This window comes from Chrysoperla carnea, chromosome X, assembly GCF_905475395.1.
Source record: "Chrysoperla carnea chromosome X, inChrCarn1.1, whole genome shotgun sequence".
Taxonomy (NCBI): domain Eukaryota; kingdom Metazoa; phylum Arthropoda; class Insecta; order Neuroptera; family Chrysopidae; genus Chrysoperla; species Chrysoperla carnea.
The window spans coordinates 33619203-33640844 of record NC_058342.1 but is presented as its reverse complement, the minus strand read 5'-3'; the positions used below and the strand labels follow the sequence as shown (position 1 = coordinate 33640844).

Below are 21642 nucleotides of genomic sequence, written 5' to 3'. Positions count from 1 at the left end.
TGGTATATTAAGTTTAGTCCCAAGTTTGTAACGCTTAAAAATATTGAAACTACGAAAAAAATTTTGGTTAAGGTGTTCATAGAATCACCTAATTAGTCCATTTCCGTATGTCTGTCTGTCGTCTGTCGTCTGTCGTCTGTCGTCTGTCGTCTGTCGTCTGTCGTCTGTCGTCTGTCGTCTGTCGTCTGTCGTCTGTCGCCTGTCGTCTGTCATCTGTCGTCTGTCGTCTGTCGTCTGTCCGTCTGTCCGTCTGTCGTCTGTCATCACGATTACTCAAAAACGAAAAGAGATATCAAGCTGAAATTTTTATAGTGTGCTTAAGATGTAAAAAGTGAGGTCGAGTTCGTAAATGAGCAACATAGGTCAATTGGGTCTTGGGTCCATCTTGTAAACCGTTAGAGATTAAAAAAAATGTTTAAATGTAAAAATTTTCTTTATAAAAAAATAAACAACTTTTGTTTGAAAGATTTTCTTGTAAACATCACTGTTTACCCACGAGGGCGCTAATTATGTGAAAATTTTGTAGTATGTATTAATATGGGAATATCAGCTATGTGTGTGTGGCTATTTAAGAGTGGAAAACTTTCTTAATTTACGTGACGTCAAAAAACAAACGATTACGTCATCAAAACTATCTATACATGGTATTTCAACAATTAACTCAGTCAATTGTTTGTTTTCACTTGTTTTTTTAGTATTTTGCTATTTTCTAGTAATGGATTTAAATAAAAACAAGTGAAAACAAACAATTGACTGAGTTAATTATTGAAATATCATAGATAGTGTAGTCCGCCATCAAATTAGCATTTATTTCAACCCAACCCAACCCAACCCAACCCAACCTAACCCAACTGGCTGTTCAGTAAATTTATATATATGCCTTACTATAAACTTGCAACTTACAGATCTGGGCATCTTTCTGGGAAAATTTCCCCTTGAGAAAACAAAGAATATTGACCAAGATAAATCGCATGAAGAAATGAAATTCACGTGGATTCATTTGCAGAACTTTTAATTTATAAGAATAGTTCTTTTTATTTCAATTACGATCCATTTTTGTTTCATACACGCAGTAATAAATTGAACAAAGACACAAGGTATTTGTTATTCATTTTATCACATTAGTTTTTTACCAAACTGTCCAAAACAAAACAAGGTAATCACTTTTTAAAATGAAAAGGTCTGTGGCTAAAGGTATTGAATTTTGATTTGACATAAAAACATTTCAAGTATCACTGGTTTGTTGTGATGCAATATAAAAAGTAACAATTTTGAACAATATATACAGACGTTTCCTTTTATTGCATTAATTTAGATATGAAATTAAACAAAGACACATATATATATATGTATATAATATTGTAGTGAAATGTCACAATACGAATGTTCGTTAACTGTGAGCTTGCTTTGCTTACTTGGTAATACATGCTGATAGAGTACCCATTCAATGTTAATCCAGTATGAAACGGTATCGTCACATCGAAAATTGGAAGCGAAAATATAAACATTCTAAAGATTTTGAGAATTTTATTTGTTGGTGTAGTTTGATAACCACTCCATCACAAACAATTCACTTAATTATTCAAATTAAGATGAGCATTTCTGTGGGCTGTATTATGCATTTTGTTAAAATATATCCCCTTAAGGACCCACAATAAAATTTTATTGTGGGTCCTTTAGGGGATATATTTTAACAAAATGCAAGTCACTTAAGTTATCTTAACCTCGTCCCTTGAATGTTTTGTAAGCCACAATCTACCTGATCTTACGGATGCATGTTATTTTTGTTGTTGCTCTCGATTTACCGTGTCATTCAATTTACTGCCTTTGTTAGTCCATTAAGTAAGAATTTTGTTTGTGTCTTGGAGACGAAGGTTTGTGCTTTATTTATTAGTATTTAATGTTAATGTTTCTAATAATATACTAATAAAAAATATTTGATTCGTATTAACTGTTAAAAAAGGTAACTTTTTTCATTAAATTTATCAAACTCAAAGCTTTTTGTTTATGTGCCCCTTTTTGCCCGGAAAATTTTGTATTATAGGGCAAAGTTTAAGTATTCTATAACATATATATGAGCAAAAATCTTGCGTGGCCTTTTCTTTTAAGATTAAGATAATGATAAAGATTAAGATAGCTTAAGTCAAAATTAAAAAGAAGGAGCAAACAGTTTTCCAGTGAAAATTTGTAACTTATATTTCCAAAACCACCTTATGTAAAAACAAAAGCAAGCAAAGATAAGAAAAAAAGTGGCTCAGAAGCAAAAAAAAATTGAAAATTTGAATAAGAAAATCAAATAATTGGATTTGATTAAGAATATGATGAAGGCGAATATGGCTAAAAAAATTTTTTTAATTATTGCCAAATAAAAAGGTTCTTTTGCATCCTTTGAATCAATTTTGAGCATAAAAATCCTTTCATTTTATTTTGTCCGGAAATTTGAAATAAATATTCCATTGTGCGATGTCGTTTCATCTTGGATTACGTTTGTATTTATACTTCAATTTTAGAGGGAACTGAAAAGGCCTTGTAACCATGGACACAATACAAACACGGTCGAACAAGTTAAAGAAATTAGTTATTCTAAACAATACTACAAGTACTTACCTTTTGATTAATAAATAAAAAACTGCATTGCTCTTTACACCAGAACTTCTTGTCAAAAAATGTTTATGCGCTCCACAAAACGCTTTTAATTTGCTTGGGAGTAAATAAGAAATTTTTATTGTTGGTGCAACCACATTGGATCTTTTCCGCTTGTAAAGAAAGTGAGCTGAAAGTTTATTAAAAGTTTTTGAACAAGCAAAATCGGATTTTTACACACAAAATTTATAAGATTTAAGAACTCTTAAGATATCAATAATTAGGGATTTGCATAACCAAATACAAGTTAATTCTTTCTGGAGTTTTTATACCATGTATATATGAAATATACATAGTATATTAAGTTTAGTCCAAAGTTTGTAACGCTTAAAAATATTGATGCTACGAACAAAATTTTGATATAGGTGTTCATAGAATCATCATCTAATTAGTCCATTTCCGGTTGTCTGTCCGTCTGTTTGTCTGTCAACACGATAACTCAAAAACGAAAAGAGATATCAAGCTGAAATTTTAATAACGTGCTTAGGACATAAAAAGTGAGGTCGAGTTTGTAAATGAGCAACATAGGTCAATTGGGTCTTGCGTCCGTAAGACCCATCTTGTAAACCGTTAGAGATAAAACAAAAGTTTAAATGTAAAAAATGTTCCTTATCAAAAAATAAACAACTTTTGTTTGAAACATTTTAGCTTAAACATCACTGTTTACCCGTGAGGGCGCAAATTAGGCGTAAATTGTATAGTATGGTATTTCTATACATGATATTTCAACAATTAACTCAATCAATTGTTTAATTTCACATGTTTTATCAATTTTCGATATAAATATTTTGTCCTTTGCCAAAAAAAATTTTAATTATTAACCATTTTTGGATAAATAATAATTATTTTTTTGGGTGAACAGATGTGTTACTTTAATTCTTATATTAATTACGAAATTAGATATTAATACTTGGTGGTGAATATAACCTTTAGAAATCATTCATTCCATTATTTATTATTTTCTTTATGATTATGCGCACATTATTGTATTTATTGAAAGAAAAATTTATTTTAAGTCAAAACACCTATCCGTTCTGAGACCCAAGTGGAGTTGCGAAGACTAAAAAAAAAAGAAGCAAAACACAGCCGTTAAGATGTTTGTTTCCCTACAGTATTGTAAAAAAGTTTTGGTTTATTGCACGGTACATACATATAAACCAAATACATGCTTTGTACTCAAATAATGTGATTTTTTTTAGCTTTACAATACCACGCAACTACAAAAATATATAATATATTGTATGCAAGTGTTGCTTATAAATTTGATAATATAGATATCACTCTTCAATCATTAATACATTAACTATAGTCGCCTCTGTTCATAAAAAAATTGGATCTGCGATGAACTCATAATTAAATTAAAATTTAGTTTTGATATGATCGACAACCTTATATTTTGATGGTAATTTTTATAAACTACAAGATTATCTAAATATTTTAGATAGTTTTTTATCACACTCTCTAGATTTTTGAATATAGAAATATCCAATTGAAAAGGATAACCTACATGATTCATCATTTTTTCAGTCAACTTTGAACGATAAAATTAATAAAAAACCCGATGATCTAGGAGTTTTTTGTGATTTTTGGAAACTAAATCAAAAAATGTATTTATAAAGTTTTATTGAAATCCCTATTATTAATAGAACCTCCTTAATAGAATTTGCTACAGACCCCGCGCTAATTAAATCCAACATTGCAAACGAGTTATTGAAGTTTCAAATATTGATAAAATTATTAGTTGTCTGAAATATTGATTAAATTTTGTATTAAAAAAGTATTATATTGATAAAATATTAGTGTTCAGTTAATTTCATGACACTTCAAAAAATAAGGTATGTTTTTTTTAGGGTGAAAATATTAACTTTCTATCAGAAAATTGAAAAAAAATGTATAAGGTCACTCAGAAAGAAAAAATTAGATTAATACTTTATGTAAATATTTTATTTACAATGTTAAATGACCATAAATTTTTACCGGGTGACACAATCGAGAAAATTCCTTGGATTGCAAAAATAAACGAGATTGTTTACTTCTCCCATATCGCTTACAAAAATCTATTGATATTCAGTCATTAATCATCACAAAAACCGGTCGTTCAATTAAAATCAAAGAATTGATGAAGGCCATCTGAAACTGCGTCCTAAGCCTTTTACTACAAGCTTTTATTTAGCTTGCTTTGAATTTTAGTGCCCCGTAATCTTGGCAATAGCTGAATACTGCCAGTAAAAATTTTTTTGCTTTTCGAGCTTTCGTAACAAACGTCTGTAAAAAAAGCTTCGATAAAAATGAGAGCAAAAACTTATTTTACAATTATTAACACAAAAATCACTTCGGTTCAACCGCATAATTTCCTTAATTTAGGAGAATACGGATAACACCTCCAACATGACCATAGATAGGTTAGGTTAGGTTATATTGGCTGCCTCTAAGACTATAGAGCCTATTATGATACCGTATAAGTGTTTTACCACCTTTCCGCTGATAATTTCATTTATCAGCTCCTCAATTTCAAAGGGTGAGTGCACCTCTTTCATGCATATACCATCACAACTATTAATTAAATTAAGTTTTAATTATTAATATTACAAAATAATCCAGGGGGGGGGGGCGAGCCGAGTAGCCACCCGGAGCGTGAAATCTTTAAAATATGATATACATTAATCTCGATAATCTTAAAAACAGAGCTATTCCGAAAACTGAGATTGTATGGAAAAATTCATTATAAATGATCAATAAAATTGAAAAAAAACCCAACCCACTCCCACTCCCACTCCCACTCCCACTCCCACTCCCACTCCCACTCCCACTTCCACTCCCACTCCCACTCCCACAACCACTCCCACAACCACTCCCACTCCCACTCCCACTCCCACTCCCACTCCCACTCCCACTCCCACTCCCACTCCCACTCCCACTCCCACTCCCACTCCCACTCCCACTCCCACACCCACACCCACTCCCACACCCACTCCCACACCCACACCCACACCCACACCCACACCCACTCTCACACCCACACCCACACCCACTCCCACATCCACTCCCACTCCCACTCCCACTCCCACTCCCACTCCCACTCCCACTCCTACTCCCACTCCCTCCCCCATTCCCACTCCCACTCCCACACCCACTCCCACTCCCACACCCACACCCACACCCACACCCACACCCACTCCCAATCCCACACCCACTCCCACTCCCACTCCCACTCCCACTCCCACTCCCACTCCCACTCCCACTCCCACTCCCACACCCACTCCCACTCCCACACCCACTCCCACTCCCACATCCACTCCCACTCCCACTCCCACTCCCACTCCCACTCCCACACCCACTCATACTCCCACACTCAACCTAACCCAGCCTAACCCAACCTAACCCAACCTAACCCAACCTAACCCAATCTAACCCAACCTAACCCAACCCAACCCAACCTAACCCAACCTAACCCAACCTAACCCAACCTAACCCAACCTAACCCAACCTAACCCAACCTAACCCAACCCAACCAAAAATTTCAAAAATTGTGTTTTTTTGAATTTTTTATGATTTTTTCGATTTTTACAAATTGCAAAAAGTGTAAAAAAAGTTTTTGTTTCCGATTTCGATAAAACTAAGTTTATAAGGTAATTTTGACCCGAAAATTACAAAAATCGTGTTTATTTGACCATTAAATGAGTAATTTTCGAGATATTTTATGAATCTGAGCCAACATTTTCATTCCGTTCAGTCACTGAAATTATTCCGCATTGAATCTAATTATTCCGAAATTGTCCTTTTCATTTCAATTACGATTCATTACTGTTTCGGACACACAGTAATAAGTTGGACAAAGACCCAAGATATTTGTTATTCATTTTATTACATTAGTTTTTTAACAAACTGTCCGAAACAACCACCTTTCCGCTGATAATTTCATTTATCAGCTCCTCAATTTCAGAGGCTGAGTGCGGACGGAATTGGTTACGCCTTACCCAACTGAACTAATAGGGCGAAAATAAGAGGTAAATCATGGAAATTGATAAAGGAATAAGGAAAATCCTTCTTAGAGATAATAAAGGTTTCACTGTACAATTTCTATGAGTAATATTGTGATTTACTGTACTTGTATGAAGTCAAAGTGTTTGATTTGCGAATCTAATTAGCCTTGAATCGGTATAAACAAATCAACAAACATTTTTTATTCTTTTTATTAATTTAATCTTCCAACAAACAAATAAACCAAACGTTCAAATAAACCTACACGCGAAAATTCCAAAGTTTTTATTTTAATATAAATATTAGTAAAAAAAATTATTAAAAAAGGATAAAAATAATCAAATTATATTTATTTTTCAATGATCTCCTCTCGAATGATCTATGATCTACCATCGTCATTATGATGAGATCTTTTGATGATTACATCTTAATGATTTCTTTTATTTAAATTTTAATTGAGTCATACCAAAAATCATTAACAATTTGGTAGTGTAAAATATCCTCCACCTCCATACACTGTCACTGTCATTCAAAAATTTAGCTGTTTTTGGCTAGCTGTCACTTATGTGCATAATTCCGGGACCAGGACTTCACATTCTTGAAACCTATTAGAGATAGATTAATTTTGATCACAAATTTGAAAAGTATGGCCCAAATTTAGTAGAATTACATACTTGGTTTATCAAAATTGGATAAAATTTGGATGTGATAAAGCAAAAATAATTTTTTTGGATTCTGATGACGTCATCAAGTTTAAAAATTCGATTTTTTGGTAACACAGGCAAATTTGATCCGATCTTCCTGGAATTTTTTTTGAAACCCACTAATTTTGGGTCACTCTTTTCAGCTGTGATGTCAGTTTTTCGCTAGCTATCACTTATATGCTTCATTCCGGGACCAGGACTCCACATTCTTGAAATCTATTAAAGCTAGATTAATTTTGATCTCAAATTTGAAAAGTATGACCCAAATTTAGTAGGATTACATACTTGGTTTATCAAAATCGCATAAAATTTGGATGTGATAAAGCAAAAATAAATTTTTTGGATTCTGATGACGTCATCAAGTTTAAACATTCGATTTTTTGATAACACAGGCAAATTTGATCCGATTTTATTGGAATTTTTTTTGAAACCCACTAATTTTGGGTCATTCTTTTCAGCTGTGATGTCAGTTTTTCGCTAGCTATCACTTATATGCTTCATTCCAGGACCAGGTCTCCACATTCTTGAAACCTATTGGAGCTAGATTAATTTTGATCTCAAATTTGAAAAGTATGACCCAAATTTAGTAGGATTACATACTTGGTTTATCAAATTTGGATAAAATTTGGATGTGATAAAGCAAAATTAAATTTTTTGGATTCTGATGATGTCTTGTTCCTCAATTATAGCCTGTACATGGTAGTAACAAAAAAAACTAATCAAAATTTTTCAATAACTCGACTGTAGGCGTTTGAAATTTAAAATTAACAAAAAAAGAAGTAGTTTTTTCTCTCAAAAATAGACTGTCTGGAATAATTTTATTCTTTTTACAACGTAATTTAAATGATATTCACTTCCGGTAAAAGAATGTTTTTAATTATCGGTAAATTAGTACCTTAAAATAAACTGTTAGATATTTACATTCATGTAACATCGAAATATCTAAGTAATTAGGCTGAGAATATACATGCTATTCATAGTACGGTAGCTATCTTCAAAAAGTATGTTCTGTCTGATTATATTTGTTAGCCATATTAAAAATTTATTACTAGTGTGTTATATGAATAAATTTAGCCACTGACGATGGTTATGTTGCAATAGAAATATTGATAGTTAGCGAAATATAAGTCTGTTGTACGTTTTTCAATTATATTTTTTAAATAAAATTTCTCAATATACAATTTTATTTCGAGTATCATGGTTTTATTTCAAGAACTATGTTTCAATTCGAAGTTAGCATAAATTCATCCTTATAGTCCTATTTCTTATCAAAACTCACTAATTTTGAATAATTTTTCTATTTTTAGCATTAGTTATTTATTTTTAGAAATGGTGGAGTGTCTAAGACCATATATATAACAATGCATGGAAGTCATTTGAGTATATATTACCAAAAAAATATATTTAATAGTTTACAATAAAAATATCAATAGATGTTGTTAGTGTACATAAAATATTGGTTTGAATATTGGATAATAAAGATGTGATAGTGGTGCCACGTTTAGGAGTGGTCAGGCGTTTTAAGCCGCCAGGCTGTCAGAGTTCATCGTGGCCTGAACATTTCTTGTAACTTTGTATCAGAAACAGTTTTTTTTTTATTTTTTTTAAAAAAAGAAGTACAATTGATTTTGTTTTTGACTCGATTTAATTGTGTAATTCATGCCTTTTTCTGTGATATATTATTAATTAAGACAGTTTTCTAATTAATCAAAATTTTTTTATTCGAAAAAACGATTCGAAATAACACCACAAAACATATAAACAGGGACAAGAAACATGTCATCGTCGGGCGATTTTGGTAATCCGTTACGAAAATTTAAGTTAGTTTTTCTTGGTGAACAAAGTGGTGAGTGAAGTTATATTATAATTTTTCCATATTTTTTAGATAATTTCATAAAAAATATTTCGAGTCATTTTTTTTTCTGTACTGTCAAGAAATCAATAAGATTACCCCCGCCCGCCTTTCTAAAAACTGAGATGTGTCAAATAAAATAAATATTTTTTTAAATTTTTAATTAACATTTTTCTTTATTTAATTTTCAGTTGGGAAAACTTCATTAATTACTAGATTCATGTATGACAGTTTTGATAACACGTATCAAGTAAGTAAATTAATGTTAATTTTCTTTTTTTTTTTTAAAGACTGTGAGCATGAGTAATTTTTCTCACACCGGTTTCCAATTATCAAACAAAATCTTTTCTCATTTTAATATTTTAATTTATACAATTTTTTTGTATTAATTAGATTTTTTTTTGAATGCGAATTTTTGTAAATAATTACTTTCACATAACTTTGAAATTTTAATTAATTTAGTCATCGATATCAAAAAACTTATGATGACAAATCTATTGAAATAGTTATTAATTTGATAACTCCTACATACCATTGACGTAACAATAAATGGACAATTTAAGAGGGGGGGGCTTTGACAATGTTTTTGATCCAAGATAAAACTTACCGTGAGCTTCAAAAGTTAATTTATTTTTTGTAATAGAAAGTTCAAGTAAACGTAATTAATTGTGTATATTTTAGGGAATGTTTTTAAGCTTTCTAAAGCCTTTGAATGTTTATTCTACGAAAATTTCGGCCCTATTCAGTGCCGCATTAACTCTGGTCGAAACCCCTAGGTAATGCAAGTCTCCGGGGTTCCTACTGCACCGTGGTCTTTTTTTAGTCTTAGTCTTCGTAACTCAACTAGGCACCTCTTATAGTCCCCTTCTCGTACAAATTTATCAATCCGTCACTGGCTATATTATAGGTTTTTAATGGTTTCTTTTCAAGATATTTCCGAAATATCTTGACTCATAAATCAAAAAAATCTTATTTATTTAAGGATTGGACTAGCAGTTTTCGAGATAACGCTAGATCGTCTCGACTTTCGGGTGTAATTTGCTTCGTAAACTAAAGTTCTATCGAATTTAACCGAATCACAAAGTGGCCATTTCAAGGAAACATTGATTAGTGGAATTTCAAAAAGGGCATTCGATAGGTTCATAACCGCATCTAAGTCATTTGTCTGTGTTCGAATCAAAATTGATTTCGATAGAGCTTAAGAACAATATTAGGTCTTTTGACAGGACATTACCGGTTGAAATTTGGTATCTCAGACAATCTCTCACCGCTTTGGATCCACCCATTCTGGAAGCAATCCCGGAAGTGATACTGTGGCCTTTTTGCGTAGCCTTTGCTTGCTGCGTTATCAGCCCTTTTCATTGAGACGTGTCCAGGCTTTCAGGTGGCAAGATGTTATCAAGAAATACATATGAAACCCTTAGACCTTTGCTAAGGATCTAATTGTGGTCCTAACTCCTATTGTAATTCATTTTCACGTTATCGAAGGTCAACAAGGAGGGTTGGAGTATGTTATAAATCCATTTTATAAACCCTAGAATACGATTTTCGAGGTATTGAGGACTCCCCTGTCATTCGAATGAGATGTAATTCCAAGATGATACCAACCTTGAAAATGGTTTAAATGCGATAGAATATACGAAAAAGGGAAAGGTCGAAAACCCCATTGGTCGATCAAGTCGGCAAGAATGCACTGAACTTGAATAATACAAACTGGCATACTTTATGCCAGAACCGAACAGAAAGGCGAACAATTGTTTAAGTAAGCCAAGACCCAGTGAAGGGGTTGTTACTATTTTTTTCGATGTTTTTAAAGCCTTCCACACTTTTACAGCCTCCACTTGATAATTGGAGCGAGTTGAGTTAATGCCAAGGAAATTCTTTTTGGGGGTGTCAACCCCAAACTCCTTTCCGTTTTTTTTTTATAGCGAATAGCTCTCTTCAAATTGAGTTTGAAGGTTTAAAATTGATTTTTGAATTGAGGAATGTTAAGAAAAAGCCTTTTCGACTTAAGTTAAAATTTAAAAATGTACGAGAATAGATGACAAGATCTGAAATCAAAATTAAAATCGAATAATAAAGATAAAAGATTTAAAGCAGTTGAATAAAATAATTCTTTGTATCTTTTTCTTGCAAAACAATTATTGATTTGTAGTCTCTATGGCAATTGCAGGTTATGACGACACCAAGTGTTATTTACCTCTCTTTCTATTTGTACATTTAAATCAAAGGTCCATAGAAATAGAATTTTTTTGCTCAATTGTCTTTATTTATAAATGAAATTTGATTAATTTAAGGTTATGTTTTTAGGCAACGATTGGTATCGATTTTTTATCAAAAACAATGTATTTGGAAGATCGTACAGTTAGATTACAATTATGGGATACCGCTGGACAAGAACGGTTCAGGTCACTGATACCATCATACATCAGAGATTCAACAGTTGCGGTCGTTGTGTACGATATCACAAATGCAAACTCATTTCACCAGACATCCAGATGGATTGACGATGTGCGAACTGAACGTGGTACGGACGTCATTATTATGCTTGTAGGTAACAAAACTGATCTGTCAGATAAACGACAAGTGGCCACCGAAGAGGGCGAACGTAAAGCCAAGGAATTAAATGTTATGTTTATTGAAACTAGTGCTAAAGCTGGCTACAACGTTAAACAAGTAAGTATATACATTCAATTACTCGTACACTCTGTATTTTTAGCATTTTTGGAGTTTACTTAAGTAAGAATCGATTTTTATATGCCAGTGCCGCCAGGTATGAAAAAAATCTTGTGATCGAATCACTTTTTAGTAATGCGTGTGTATAATTCATATGAAAGGATAGTATTTTAATAGTACAGTTAATAAGCCGGGTTGCATGAGACCAGGATAAGGAAATAGCACCAAGTTTAATAAAACTTTTTGTAAGGTGTTTATAGGACCCTGAGGAGAAACTTTCAACTAACTTAATCTAATCATAGGGGAGCATACGGCTTCAGCCAGGAAGGCATATGTAGCCTAAAAACTGTCCAAATTATTTTTTTTTTTTTTCTAATAATAAGTTTGACTTAAAATTTTCATTTAGTAGGTATTTTCGGTCGCTGATTACGAATACGATGTCAGATTTTACGGATTTTGTCACGTTTTCCGAAAATTGTTAAAAAAGTCGATATTTACTCTAGCTAATGTGGAATGATTAGGAATTTTATGAAACCAATTCAATCGCCACACAAGCTACAGGAAATTGATCCGAGATATCCTTTTTTCTCACAAACTACTTCTCCAATCGTCAAATAAACTCGATTTTTGAATTTTTGGGTAAAATTGAATTTTATTTCTAAGGGGTACCCCTTAAGAAAATTGCAAAAAGTCGAAGAAAATATTTCATCTTGTATTTCGATAAAACAGAGAATATTAGGTAATTTTGACCCAAATAATTCAAAAATCGGATTCATTTAACGAATGGGCGATTCGTTTTCGAGATAACGTTAGAAATCAATCCTAAATATTGCTTTTCTCAGAAATTTCACCGTCAAAATTGAACTCGAATTTCTGGGTCAAATTTGTCGATTAAACTGAATCCATTCAGTAATTCTAATCTAGAAATCTAAAAAATCGAATTGATTTGATGATTGGATGCAAAGTTTCTGAGATATCAGCAAAAATCCTATTTCTCGGATCGATTTCAACTAATAATTTTTTTATAACGTTTTGAAACTAATTGATTGTTTATTTTACAGTTATTTAGACGTGTTGCTGCCGCTTTGCCTGGTATGGATTCCACAGAGAATAAACCACCAGAAGACAGTATCCTTTTAAAAAATAATATACAAAACATACTTAATTACAAAATTTTTCCTAATAATTTTCATTTAATTTTTAATTATAATTTTTCATTTACTTTTTATTTATTTAATTTTAACACAGTAAACGATTATGAAAATGGCTACGAAAATTTTGACAAAAGCTTGGATATGATACACTTATGTAGAAACAATATCTAACCACCGGAAAAAAAAGAGTGCGCTCGTGGGATCCCCGTTAGGAACGTAATTCCTTATGAAACCTGTATAAAAACAAATGTAAACGTTAAATCAATCAGTATTCAGTGAAACTTGGAGAAATGGCACCTGGATAAGTGAGAAACCTCCATAACTGGAACTCATGTTGAGGTCCCAACACTTTGGCATTGAATTACCTCTGATAGTGGGGCGAAGCAAACCTCTATGTCTGAGATTCGTTCTTTTTATTTTATCGTCATAGTTACCTTTATAACTCGAGACACCGTGTGAATTTTGTATGCATTAATCTCTGTACCTGAGAACTAAGATAACTAATTATTCTTATTCTACTCGGAGATTCCGCACTTAACTAATTTTGAGCGTCAATGACCTTCAGTTTTAGTTTTGCTTTACTATCATAAGGATACTTATTCGAAAAATGCCGAAACGAAGGTTCAAATCGTTATCAGTACGTGAAAAACTGAAGTTAATGTCTTGTTGTTGTAGAGCTTGTATGAAGGATAACGAAACGTCCATACATGGTATTTGCACCTGCAGGAATCTGTAGGGCGTTAGATTCAGAATGTTCGGGTCCGAAACCTTGGATCCATCTATCCTGAAAAAGATCCGGACGTAGAAGCTGTGGGCTTCCTGTGTGGCGTTTGGGCTTGACAAAACCTTTTAGCTTCATCTGGTTTTAATAGCGCCTCCTACCCGAAGACGCCTTGTCTTCGGGTAGGAGGTCGTTCTCAAGAAGGCCACAGAAGCCTCTTGGTTTAGGTGCTAGGGACCCATTTGCGATACCCCTCTTTTGTTTTATTATTATTATTAATTGAACCGATGATTAAAGAAAAGGCACAAGATTTCTCGGGAAGGCTTCGGTATTCATAATTTCAATATGTTTAGAATAAATATTATTATTTTTCTCATAATCAGAGCATTTTCTTATATAAAATACTAAAATACCCCCTTATTTTTGTTCAAAATTTTCCAAAATGATCTCTATTTTGAGTTTTCGTTTACTGTAGTTATTTTATTTTATTTTATTATTTTTTTTTATTTTCCTTAATTTAATTTTCTTAGTGCAAGAAGTTATTTTGAAAGACACACCAAATGAGGTACAAGACGCTGACGGCGGTTGTGCATGTTGAAAGCGAAAAACAAAAACGAACCATCCAAAAACAAAACACAGTCTACACAATAAAAAAAAAAAAACATTTTTTATTTTTTAATTATTTTTTAATTTACTTTCATTTTTTTTTGAAAATTTGCATAAAAATTCCATTTGTTACTAGCTTTCTAAAAAAATCACTCACAAAACTTTAATTTATTTAGATTTAATTTTTATTCGAACGAAATTTCTAGTTTTATTCTATTGGGTAGCTTTCAATTCATTTATTTTTCGATATATAATAAGCCTAAATTCTTTCCCAGGGTGGCAATCCAGGATCACCTAGAAAACTAGGAAATGTCAGGGAATAATCAGGGGAACTGTTTCAATTTTACAAATCGAAATATTCGCAAGTTGAAGATTGATTGATCGAGTTTGAATGAAATCCTGACCTGAAAAACTTTAAAAGCCTGTCAAGGAATGTTGAGATACTGGAAAAGTCAGAAAGTTTGGGTATCGATCATGGATTATAAAATAATTACTTTGAATCTTTAGAATTTAATGCTAAAGATCTAATTTTTCATCGATATCTCCGAATGTATTTTCTACATCGATTTTAATCACAAAATATCCGATTTTTTGCTTCGATTTATGTTAACGAATGTTTTTTTTTATCAGAATATGACGCGAATAGAGATTTCTATAGTTTTCGAAGGGAATATTTTCAAATACTTTGAAAATAGTCGACTATAAAATCAACGTCGACTCGAAGTAATACCAAACTATTGAAATAAATAGAAAACCTGGGAATTTCAGGGAATTTTGATATTCTGGAAAAATGAGGTTTAGTATCGGTCAGGAAGAATGATCTTTCAGTTTTTAAAATTTAATTTTGAAAACTTGATTCTTCATCGATATCTCGGAAATATTCTGTAACAATTTTAACCTCAAAAATTACGTTTTTGGATTCGATTTTTTTATCAGAATGCTGCATATTTCAAATAGAAAAATTTCCAATTATCGAAAGACAAGGAATTCTTGATATAATCATTGAAAAGCCCAGAAATTTCTTAAGAACAATTTGATCTCTCTCCCTTTTAAGATTCTAAACACCCAAATTATAGTTTCCTTTACATCCAAAGAGAAAATAAGCCAATACCGTCCAAAAAATTTCCTCTTGATATTTTTATAATATCAGAACGAATTAATGTGCAATTTAAAATATAAACGCAATGCGCATCCGCAAAAGCAACCCGTTTAAAGAAATAGGCTTATTATATACATTCTTGTTGCGAATAAAACTTGAAATTCGTTTTTCTTTTTAAGAGATCTCAATCTCACCCAAAAAAAAAGTAATTATGTGTTAAAATAATTTATATTAAAAACTTATATTTTTGTCACACATCCCCCTCCCCTATTTTCAACTACCTTACCCTCACCTCGTCCCTCCTTTTCGCTCATATTATTTTTAACAAAATTTACTAATAAACGACTACTATTTTTTGATTCCAAACTTAAAAAGGTTCTTTTTTTAGTTTTTATTTTTAAATTGCAAACAAATTTGTTGTATAATTTATTTTCTAGGGTCTAGGGTTCGATCCACCTTCTTTTAAATTGAATTACTGGTTTAACTTTTCTAATCTATATGGTCCTGGAGATGTACGGGAAAAATCCGTCGAGATTTTAATCAAATATTGCGTCCTATCGTTTTCCTCTCAAAGTACTCATCCAATGGTTAAATGAACCCGGCTTTTTTATTTTTGGGTCAAATTTACCTTATAAACCGAGTTTTATTAAATTCCGAAGCAAAAAATTTTTTACGATTTTTTCGATTTTTTTCTAAGGGGTACCCCTTAAGAAAATTGCAAAAAATCGAAACAAATTTTTCGTCTTATATTTCGATAAAACTCAGTACATAAGGTAATTTTGACCCAAATAATTCAAAAATCGGGTTCATTTAACGATTGGACGGTAAATTTTGAAGATAACGCCAGAAATCGATCCAAGATGTCGTTTTTTTCAAAAATTATTAGCCCAATCGTAAAATGAACACGATTTTTGAATTTTTTGGGTCAAATGTACCTTATAAACTGAGTTTTATCAAATTCCGAAACAAAAAAATTTTTCTCGATTTTTTCGATTTTTACCAAGGGGTACCCCTTAAAAAAATTTCAAAAAATCGAAGAAAATTTTTCATCTTGTATTTTGATAAAACTCAGTATACAAGGTAATTTTGACCCAAAAAATTCAAAAATCGGGTTCATTAAACGATTGGACGGTAAATTTTCGAGATAACGGCAGAAATTGATCCAAGATGTCGTTTTTCTCAAAAACTATTTACCCAATCGTAAAATGAACACGATTTTTGAATTTTTTGGGTCAAATGTACCTTATAAACTGAGTTTTATCAAATTCCGAAATAAAAAAATTTTTCTCGATTTTTTCGATTTTTACCAAGGGGTACCCCTTAAAAAAATTTCAAAAAATCGAAGAAAATTTTTCATCTTGTATTTTGATAAAACTCAGTATACAAGGTAATTTTGACCCAAAAAATTCAAAAATCGGGTTCATTAAACGATTGGACGGTAAATTTTCGAGATAACGGCAGAAATTGATCCAAGATGTCGTTTTTCTCAAAAACTATTTACCCAATCGTAAAATGAACACGATTTTTGAATTTTTTGGGTCAAATTTACCTTATAAAGTGAGTTTTATCAAATTCCGAAATAAAAAAATTTTTCTCGATTTTTTCAATTTTTTCGAAGGGGTATCCCTTAAGAAAATTTTAAGAAATCGAAGAAAAATTTTTCGTCTTGTATTTGGATAAAACTCAGTACAAAAGGTTATTTTGACCTAAAAAATTCAAAAATCGAGTTCATCTTACGATTGTACGAGTAATTTTCGTGATAACGTCAGAAATCGTTCCAAGATATCGTTTTTCTCAAAAACTACATCTCCAATGGTCAAATAAACTAGTTTTCTGAATTTTTTGGGACGAATTGGTCTTATAAATTGAATTTTATCAAATTCGAAAACAAAAATGTTTTTTTTCGATTTTTCTAAGGGAAAATTATAATAAATCTACTAAGCTTTTGTCGGTGACATGTTTCGAATTGTTAGTTCATCACCAAATGGTTTGATGTTGGATTAGTAATCCGAAACATGAAAATGTTAGACACGAAATTATCAAAATGTTTCATTTCATCATCATCCAGAAAATTTAATAGAAGGCGATGAACCCAGACCTAATAATTTAACAGTATTTTGTTTTAAAATTTTTTGTTTTTAGAGGGCCTAATTTTGTAATAAATTCTAAGAAATTGTGATACAATTTTTGCAGATATTTAGTGATCACTTAAGAAATATTCAGGGAAAACGTATTGAAAAAAATTTATCCTAGAAATTTTTTCAATACGTACCTTGTATTATTTCTACAGGGTGTTTAAGATCATTCTTAAACATCCTTTAAATAAATATATATATATAAAAGCCTTAAATAAATAAATGTAATATATTTTTCACATTTAAATAATATTCTTTTCTATAAAGTTTTTCCAAAAATGATATCGAAATAGATGAAATACTCATTTTCTTATGAAAAGAAAAAATTTAATTTTTTCATTTATTTCTCAATCATTTTGGAACTCTTTGTACCTTATTTTCGTGATACGTTTTACAATTTTGAATTTAATAGAGCTTTTCGATTACATATCGATTCGGACATTTCGTTCAGGCTATTTCGTCTTAGGAATCTTCAATCTTTTTGTTGTTAGTTAATCTGTTCTCGGAAAAATTTGTATACGAAAAAGATTGTCCCGCAAGAGACAAAAATCCCGCAGGCTCCTACTAACTCCATTGGCCAACCGGTTTGTCGTAGCCATTCCTTGATTCGGTAAATTACGGAATCGAAAATAATAAATATTCTCAGTCTCTGTTGATTTCCATTTTTCTTTCAAAACGTTTACATCGAAGATTCCAAAAATTGTAAAACGTTTCACGTGACTTCAAAGCGCGTAAAAGTCTCAAATTTGCATACTGCTCATTGAATAAAATTCACTTATACACGATTTGCTCACTTCAAATGCTAATATTTCAGAAAATATTCCCTCCGCTCCCAAAATAAATAAAGCAATATTTTTGGCGTAGAACCAAAATAACGCTCAGTTTGTTACCAAGCTTATAAACTATTACCAAAAACCAAAAGTTCTACGCCGAAATGATTTAAGCAATTTTTTTTAAAAATAAATTTATATCATTACACAAATTTCGAGTTAAAATAATTCGGATTCGAATTACTAACGATGTAACCTTATTTTTTAAGACGTTCATGAGAAATCAAGTTCACAAAAGTTTTAGTTTCAAAATTGAGAAAGCCAAATTGATTACGTTTCTAAGAAACGGCGAGAAAAAATGTTCCTTTTTATATATTATAAAAACATATCAAAAAAAATACCTCGTTTCTGCGAAATTTTCTAGAAAACATTTGGATTTGATTTGGGGGAATTCCATCGGGATGCAACATTCCAAAGTATTCAAAATCTTGAAAAATTAGGACGTATTTAGTCTTGCTTGAATATTTTAATTCATTCCCGGTTAATGATTTACCCCCTATTTTGATCTCGGATTAAGTTATCGTATTCAATTCGGCTTTGGACATTTTTTTATTTCGATCTAGTCCCAGCAATGGGGATGCTCCGAGAATGGAAATTATCTCGAAGCAGAAATGTTGTCGATAAATTGTTATTAGAAAATTAAGGGTTCCTTCCCGTGTTTTTAAATGGGAAATGATCTTGAGATGTCGGGACCTTCGAATTAACGGATAAAATATATTCGAAAGAGGTTATCGACTAGAAAATCATTGCCAAATGGGCTAAAACAAAAACTGAATTTACTCGATCACAAAAATGTACCAATAACCCCAACATGAAATATTCTAATAGCTTTCATGAAACATCCTGTAACTTGATACCATGAACATCTTAAAATTAACAAGAAAATTCTTTTAGATATAAAAATAAAAAATTTAACAGTATTTTGGTGCTAAATAAAAACATTTTTTTTTTTTGTGTATAAATTAAGATTTTCTTTTTATTTTGTAAAAATTTTGAAATGGAATATTTGAAAAAACCTTAACGAAAATTTTTTTAGCTGTTGATTTGCAAACTCAAACACCTTTGCAAAATGATAATAGCGATGGAGACGGTACGTTTTACTCTTTATTATATTATTCATGTCAAAATAGCTGTTTTTTCTGGAGATTATGTTTTCAATCGATAAATCGACTAGATTTTTATTGTAAAATACTTGTGAATATGTATATGTCGGAGGTAGATTGCCAAATCAGTCGTTTTACTAAACAGTTCCGTAAAATTTGGATTCCATCTAGCTGAAAAAACAATCTTGCGATATAGATATCGATAGAGATATAGAAGTTTTTTTCCAGATGGCAGCACAGCCTAAACTGATCACGTGACCTAATTTGACGCTAAATCAGCGTCTAGCGTCAGCATGAGAGTACACCTTTAACGGAACTGTTTTGTTAAACAACTAATGATTATGCAAAACAGCTGATTCGTCAATTCATCTGCGACATATAGCTCAAAATATATGTCTAAAGTATCCCAAAATAAAAACACCATTTATTGGAAATGCAGTTCAGATTGTTGGCTTTTGTAGCCCAGATTGCTTCGAAGGCTTTTATGGTCGATGAGGCCGATTACAAATAAAAATGCAATCGATTTGTTGATCAGCCACAAAACCGCCAGAGATTTTCAAATGATTTCAAAAGCTATTTTGACAACTATAAATTCCTTTACCCCCTTTGATATATGTAAATGTTATTATTTATTTGTAATTCGTATTGCCTATATGAATGGATGCATAATAAGTAGGGTTTTAAAAAGTTACACGCAATTTTTTTTTTATAAAAATATTTACAAAAATAATAAAAATTTATCACTAAAAACCAATTTTTATTTTAGTTTTATTTCTTTGTTTGTTTTATTACATAAATACGAGTATTGTTCGTTTCATATAAGTGGAACAAAACGAAGCCTTGTAAAGGATCTTAGTGATAGTGGGACAAAGTGATATAGTATAAACGATCTCGATGATGACGTGTATCGATTTAATAATAGCAATAACGTGTAAATTAGGTGACCCGTCGAGATAACGCCAGAAATCGATCCAAGATGTCGTTTTTCTCAAAAACTGTTAGCCCATTCGTAAAAAGAACTCGATTTTTTAATTTTTTTGGATTTAACAGCTTCAGGGAAACGCTCACATAAAGGGAGAATCCCGTTAGGGCGTCTGATTTGGGATGTAGTAGCTGAAGTAAAAAGTTGTGCATAAAAGGGTGTTTCCACTTTCAAAGGAAAGATTGCATAATAAAATTTTACACCACCCTTATCATGGCTAGAGTCGGTTCTGAGCACATGAAGGGTAAATGTGGGCTTGGGCAAAGAGTATAAGATAGAATCCAGTCATAAACGCTATTCACCTCCATAATTTTGTTTAAAAAAAATGTGTTAGCAGAGCGTAGTTTCGATCTACGGACCTCTGGGTTATGGGCCCAGCACGCTTCCACTGCGCCACTCTGCTGTATTTACCGTAATATTGACAAGACAATATTACGAGATGGCATTCGTGCCTGTATACGCGACCTTCTTCTCTATCTTATAACTTTTTGGGCTTGGGTAAAAACTTTTGGTAAAAGTAGAAAGAAAAAGGCAATGCTAGGCAAAGAATTTCAACTTATAATGATTGAGTTATAAAATTGGTAGCCTTGAATAAAAATATTAAAAACCATCTGTACAAATAAAAAACATTCTTCAGGAAAATTTGTGTGTCTTTGTTCTAGGAGCAGATCGACTGTTCAATTGTGGAAATTTTTTCAAAGGTATATGTCAACATGTAAAAGAAGATGGCGACGAGAATTAAAAATTAATAATCATTATTATAAATCAAAAAATCATTATTATAAAAATTATATTTTTATTTGTTTATGCATTCAAAAAACACATATTGTTATATTGAATAATAATGAAAGCTCCGATAACGATAAGATTATCATTATGTACGTTATACTTTATGTAGCTTCAAGCAAAGCACTGTCTAGAACAAGCACTATTTAACTATTTTTATTTTCATTTTGGCTGCAAATAAAACACCACTTTATTTGTATTTTCAAACAAAATCTCTCTGGAATAATTGAGTGAGTGTGATCGTCACGTGACTGATAACATAACCTTAAATAATTCAAAATTAATTTGACTTAAATCAAAGAAAATTATTTCAAATTCTTCTCAATGACTAGATTAGTTTAAGCCTTACATATACGACGTTTCGGCAACA

At 31.5% G+C, this 21642-nt stretch overlaps 1 protein-coding gene and 1 non-coding gene across 3 annotated transcripts; one reads left to right on the top strand and one right to left on the bottom strand.

Moving 5' to 3' along the window:
• The first annotated feature begins 8848 nt into the window (after window positions 1-8848).
• Window positions 8849-19849, top strand: LOC123302778 (ras-related protein Rab6). Of its 2 annotated transcripts, none has more exons than XM_044885868.1 (5): window positions 8849-9174; window positions 9372-9430; window positions 11491-11856; window positions 12918-12984; window positions 19438-19849. In XM_044885868.1, exons 1-5 carry the CDS (start codon window positions 9105-9107, stop codon window positions 19677-19679), a joined length of 804 nt encoding a protein of 267 aa, XP_044741803.1. In that variant the 5' UTR covers window positions 8849-9104; the 3' UTR covers window positions 19680-19849. The 2 variants fall into 2 exon arrangements, with proteins under 2 accessions (XP_044741803.1, XP_044741804.1); XM_044885869.1 differs by lacking the exon at window positions 19438-19849 and adding an exon at window positions 14262-15810.
• A 968-nt stretch (window positions 19850-20817) lies between these two features.
• On the bottom strand, window positions 20818-20889 carry Trnam-cau. The gene has a single exon. It is a non-coding gene; the product is annotated as a tRNA-Met (tRNA).
• Between the last annotated feature and the right edge of the window lie 753 nt (window positions 20890-21642).

What these genes read in the sequence shown, in the direction of transcription:
- LOC123302778 (XM_044885868.1), top strand. Translation starts at nt 9,105, where the DNA reads ATGTCATCGTCGGGCGATTTTGGTAATCCGTTACGAAAATTTAAGTTA. An exon ending in TTTTCTTGGTGAACAAAGTG is followed by an intron (nt 9,175 to 9,371) that starts GTGAGTGAAGTT and finishes TTTAATTTTCAG; the next exon opens with TTGGGAAAACTTCATTAATT. An exon ending in GAATAAACCACCAGAAGACA is followed by an intron (nt 12,985 to 19,437) that starts GTATCCTTTTAA and finishes AAATTTTTTTAG; the next exon opens with CTGTTGATTTGCAAACTCAA.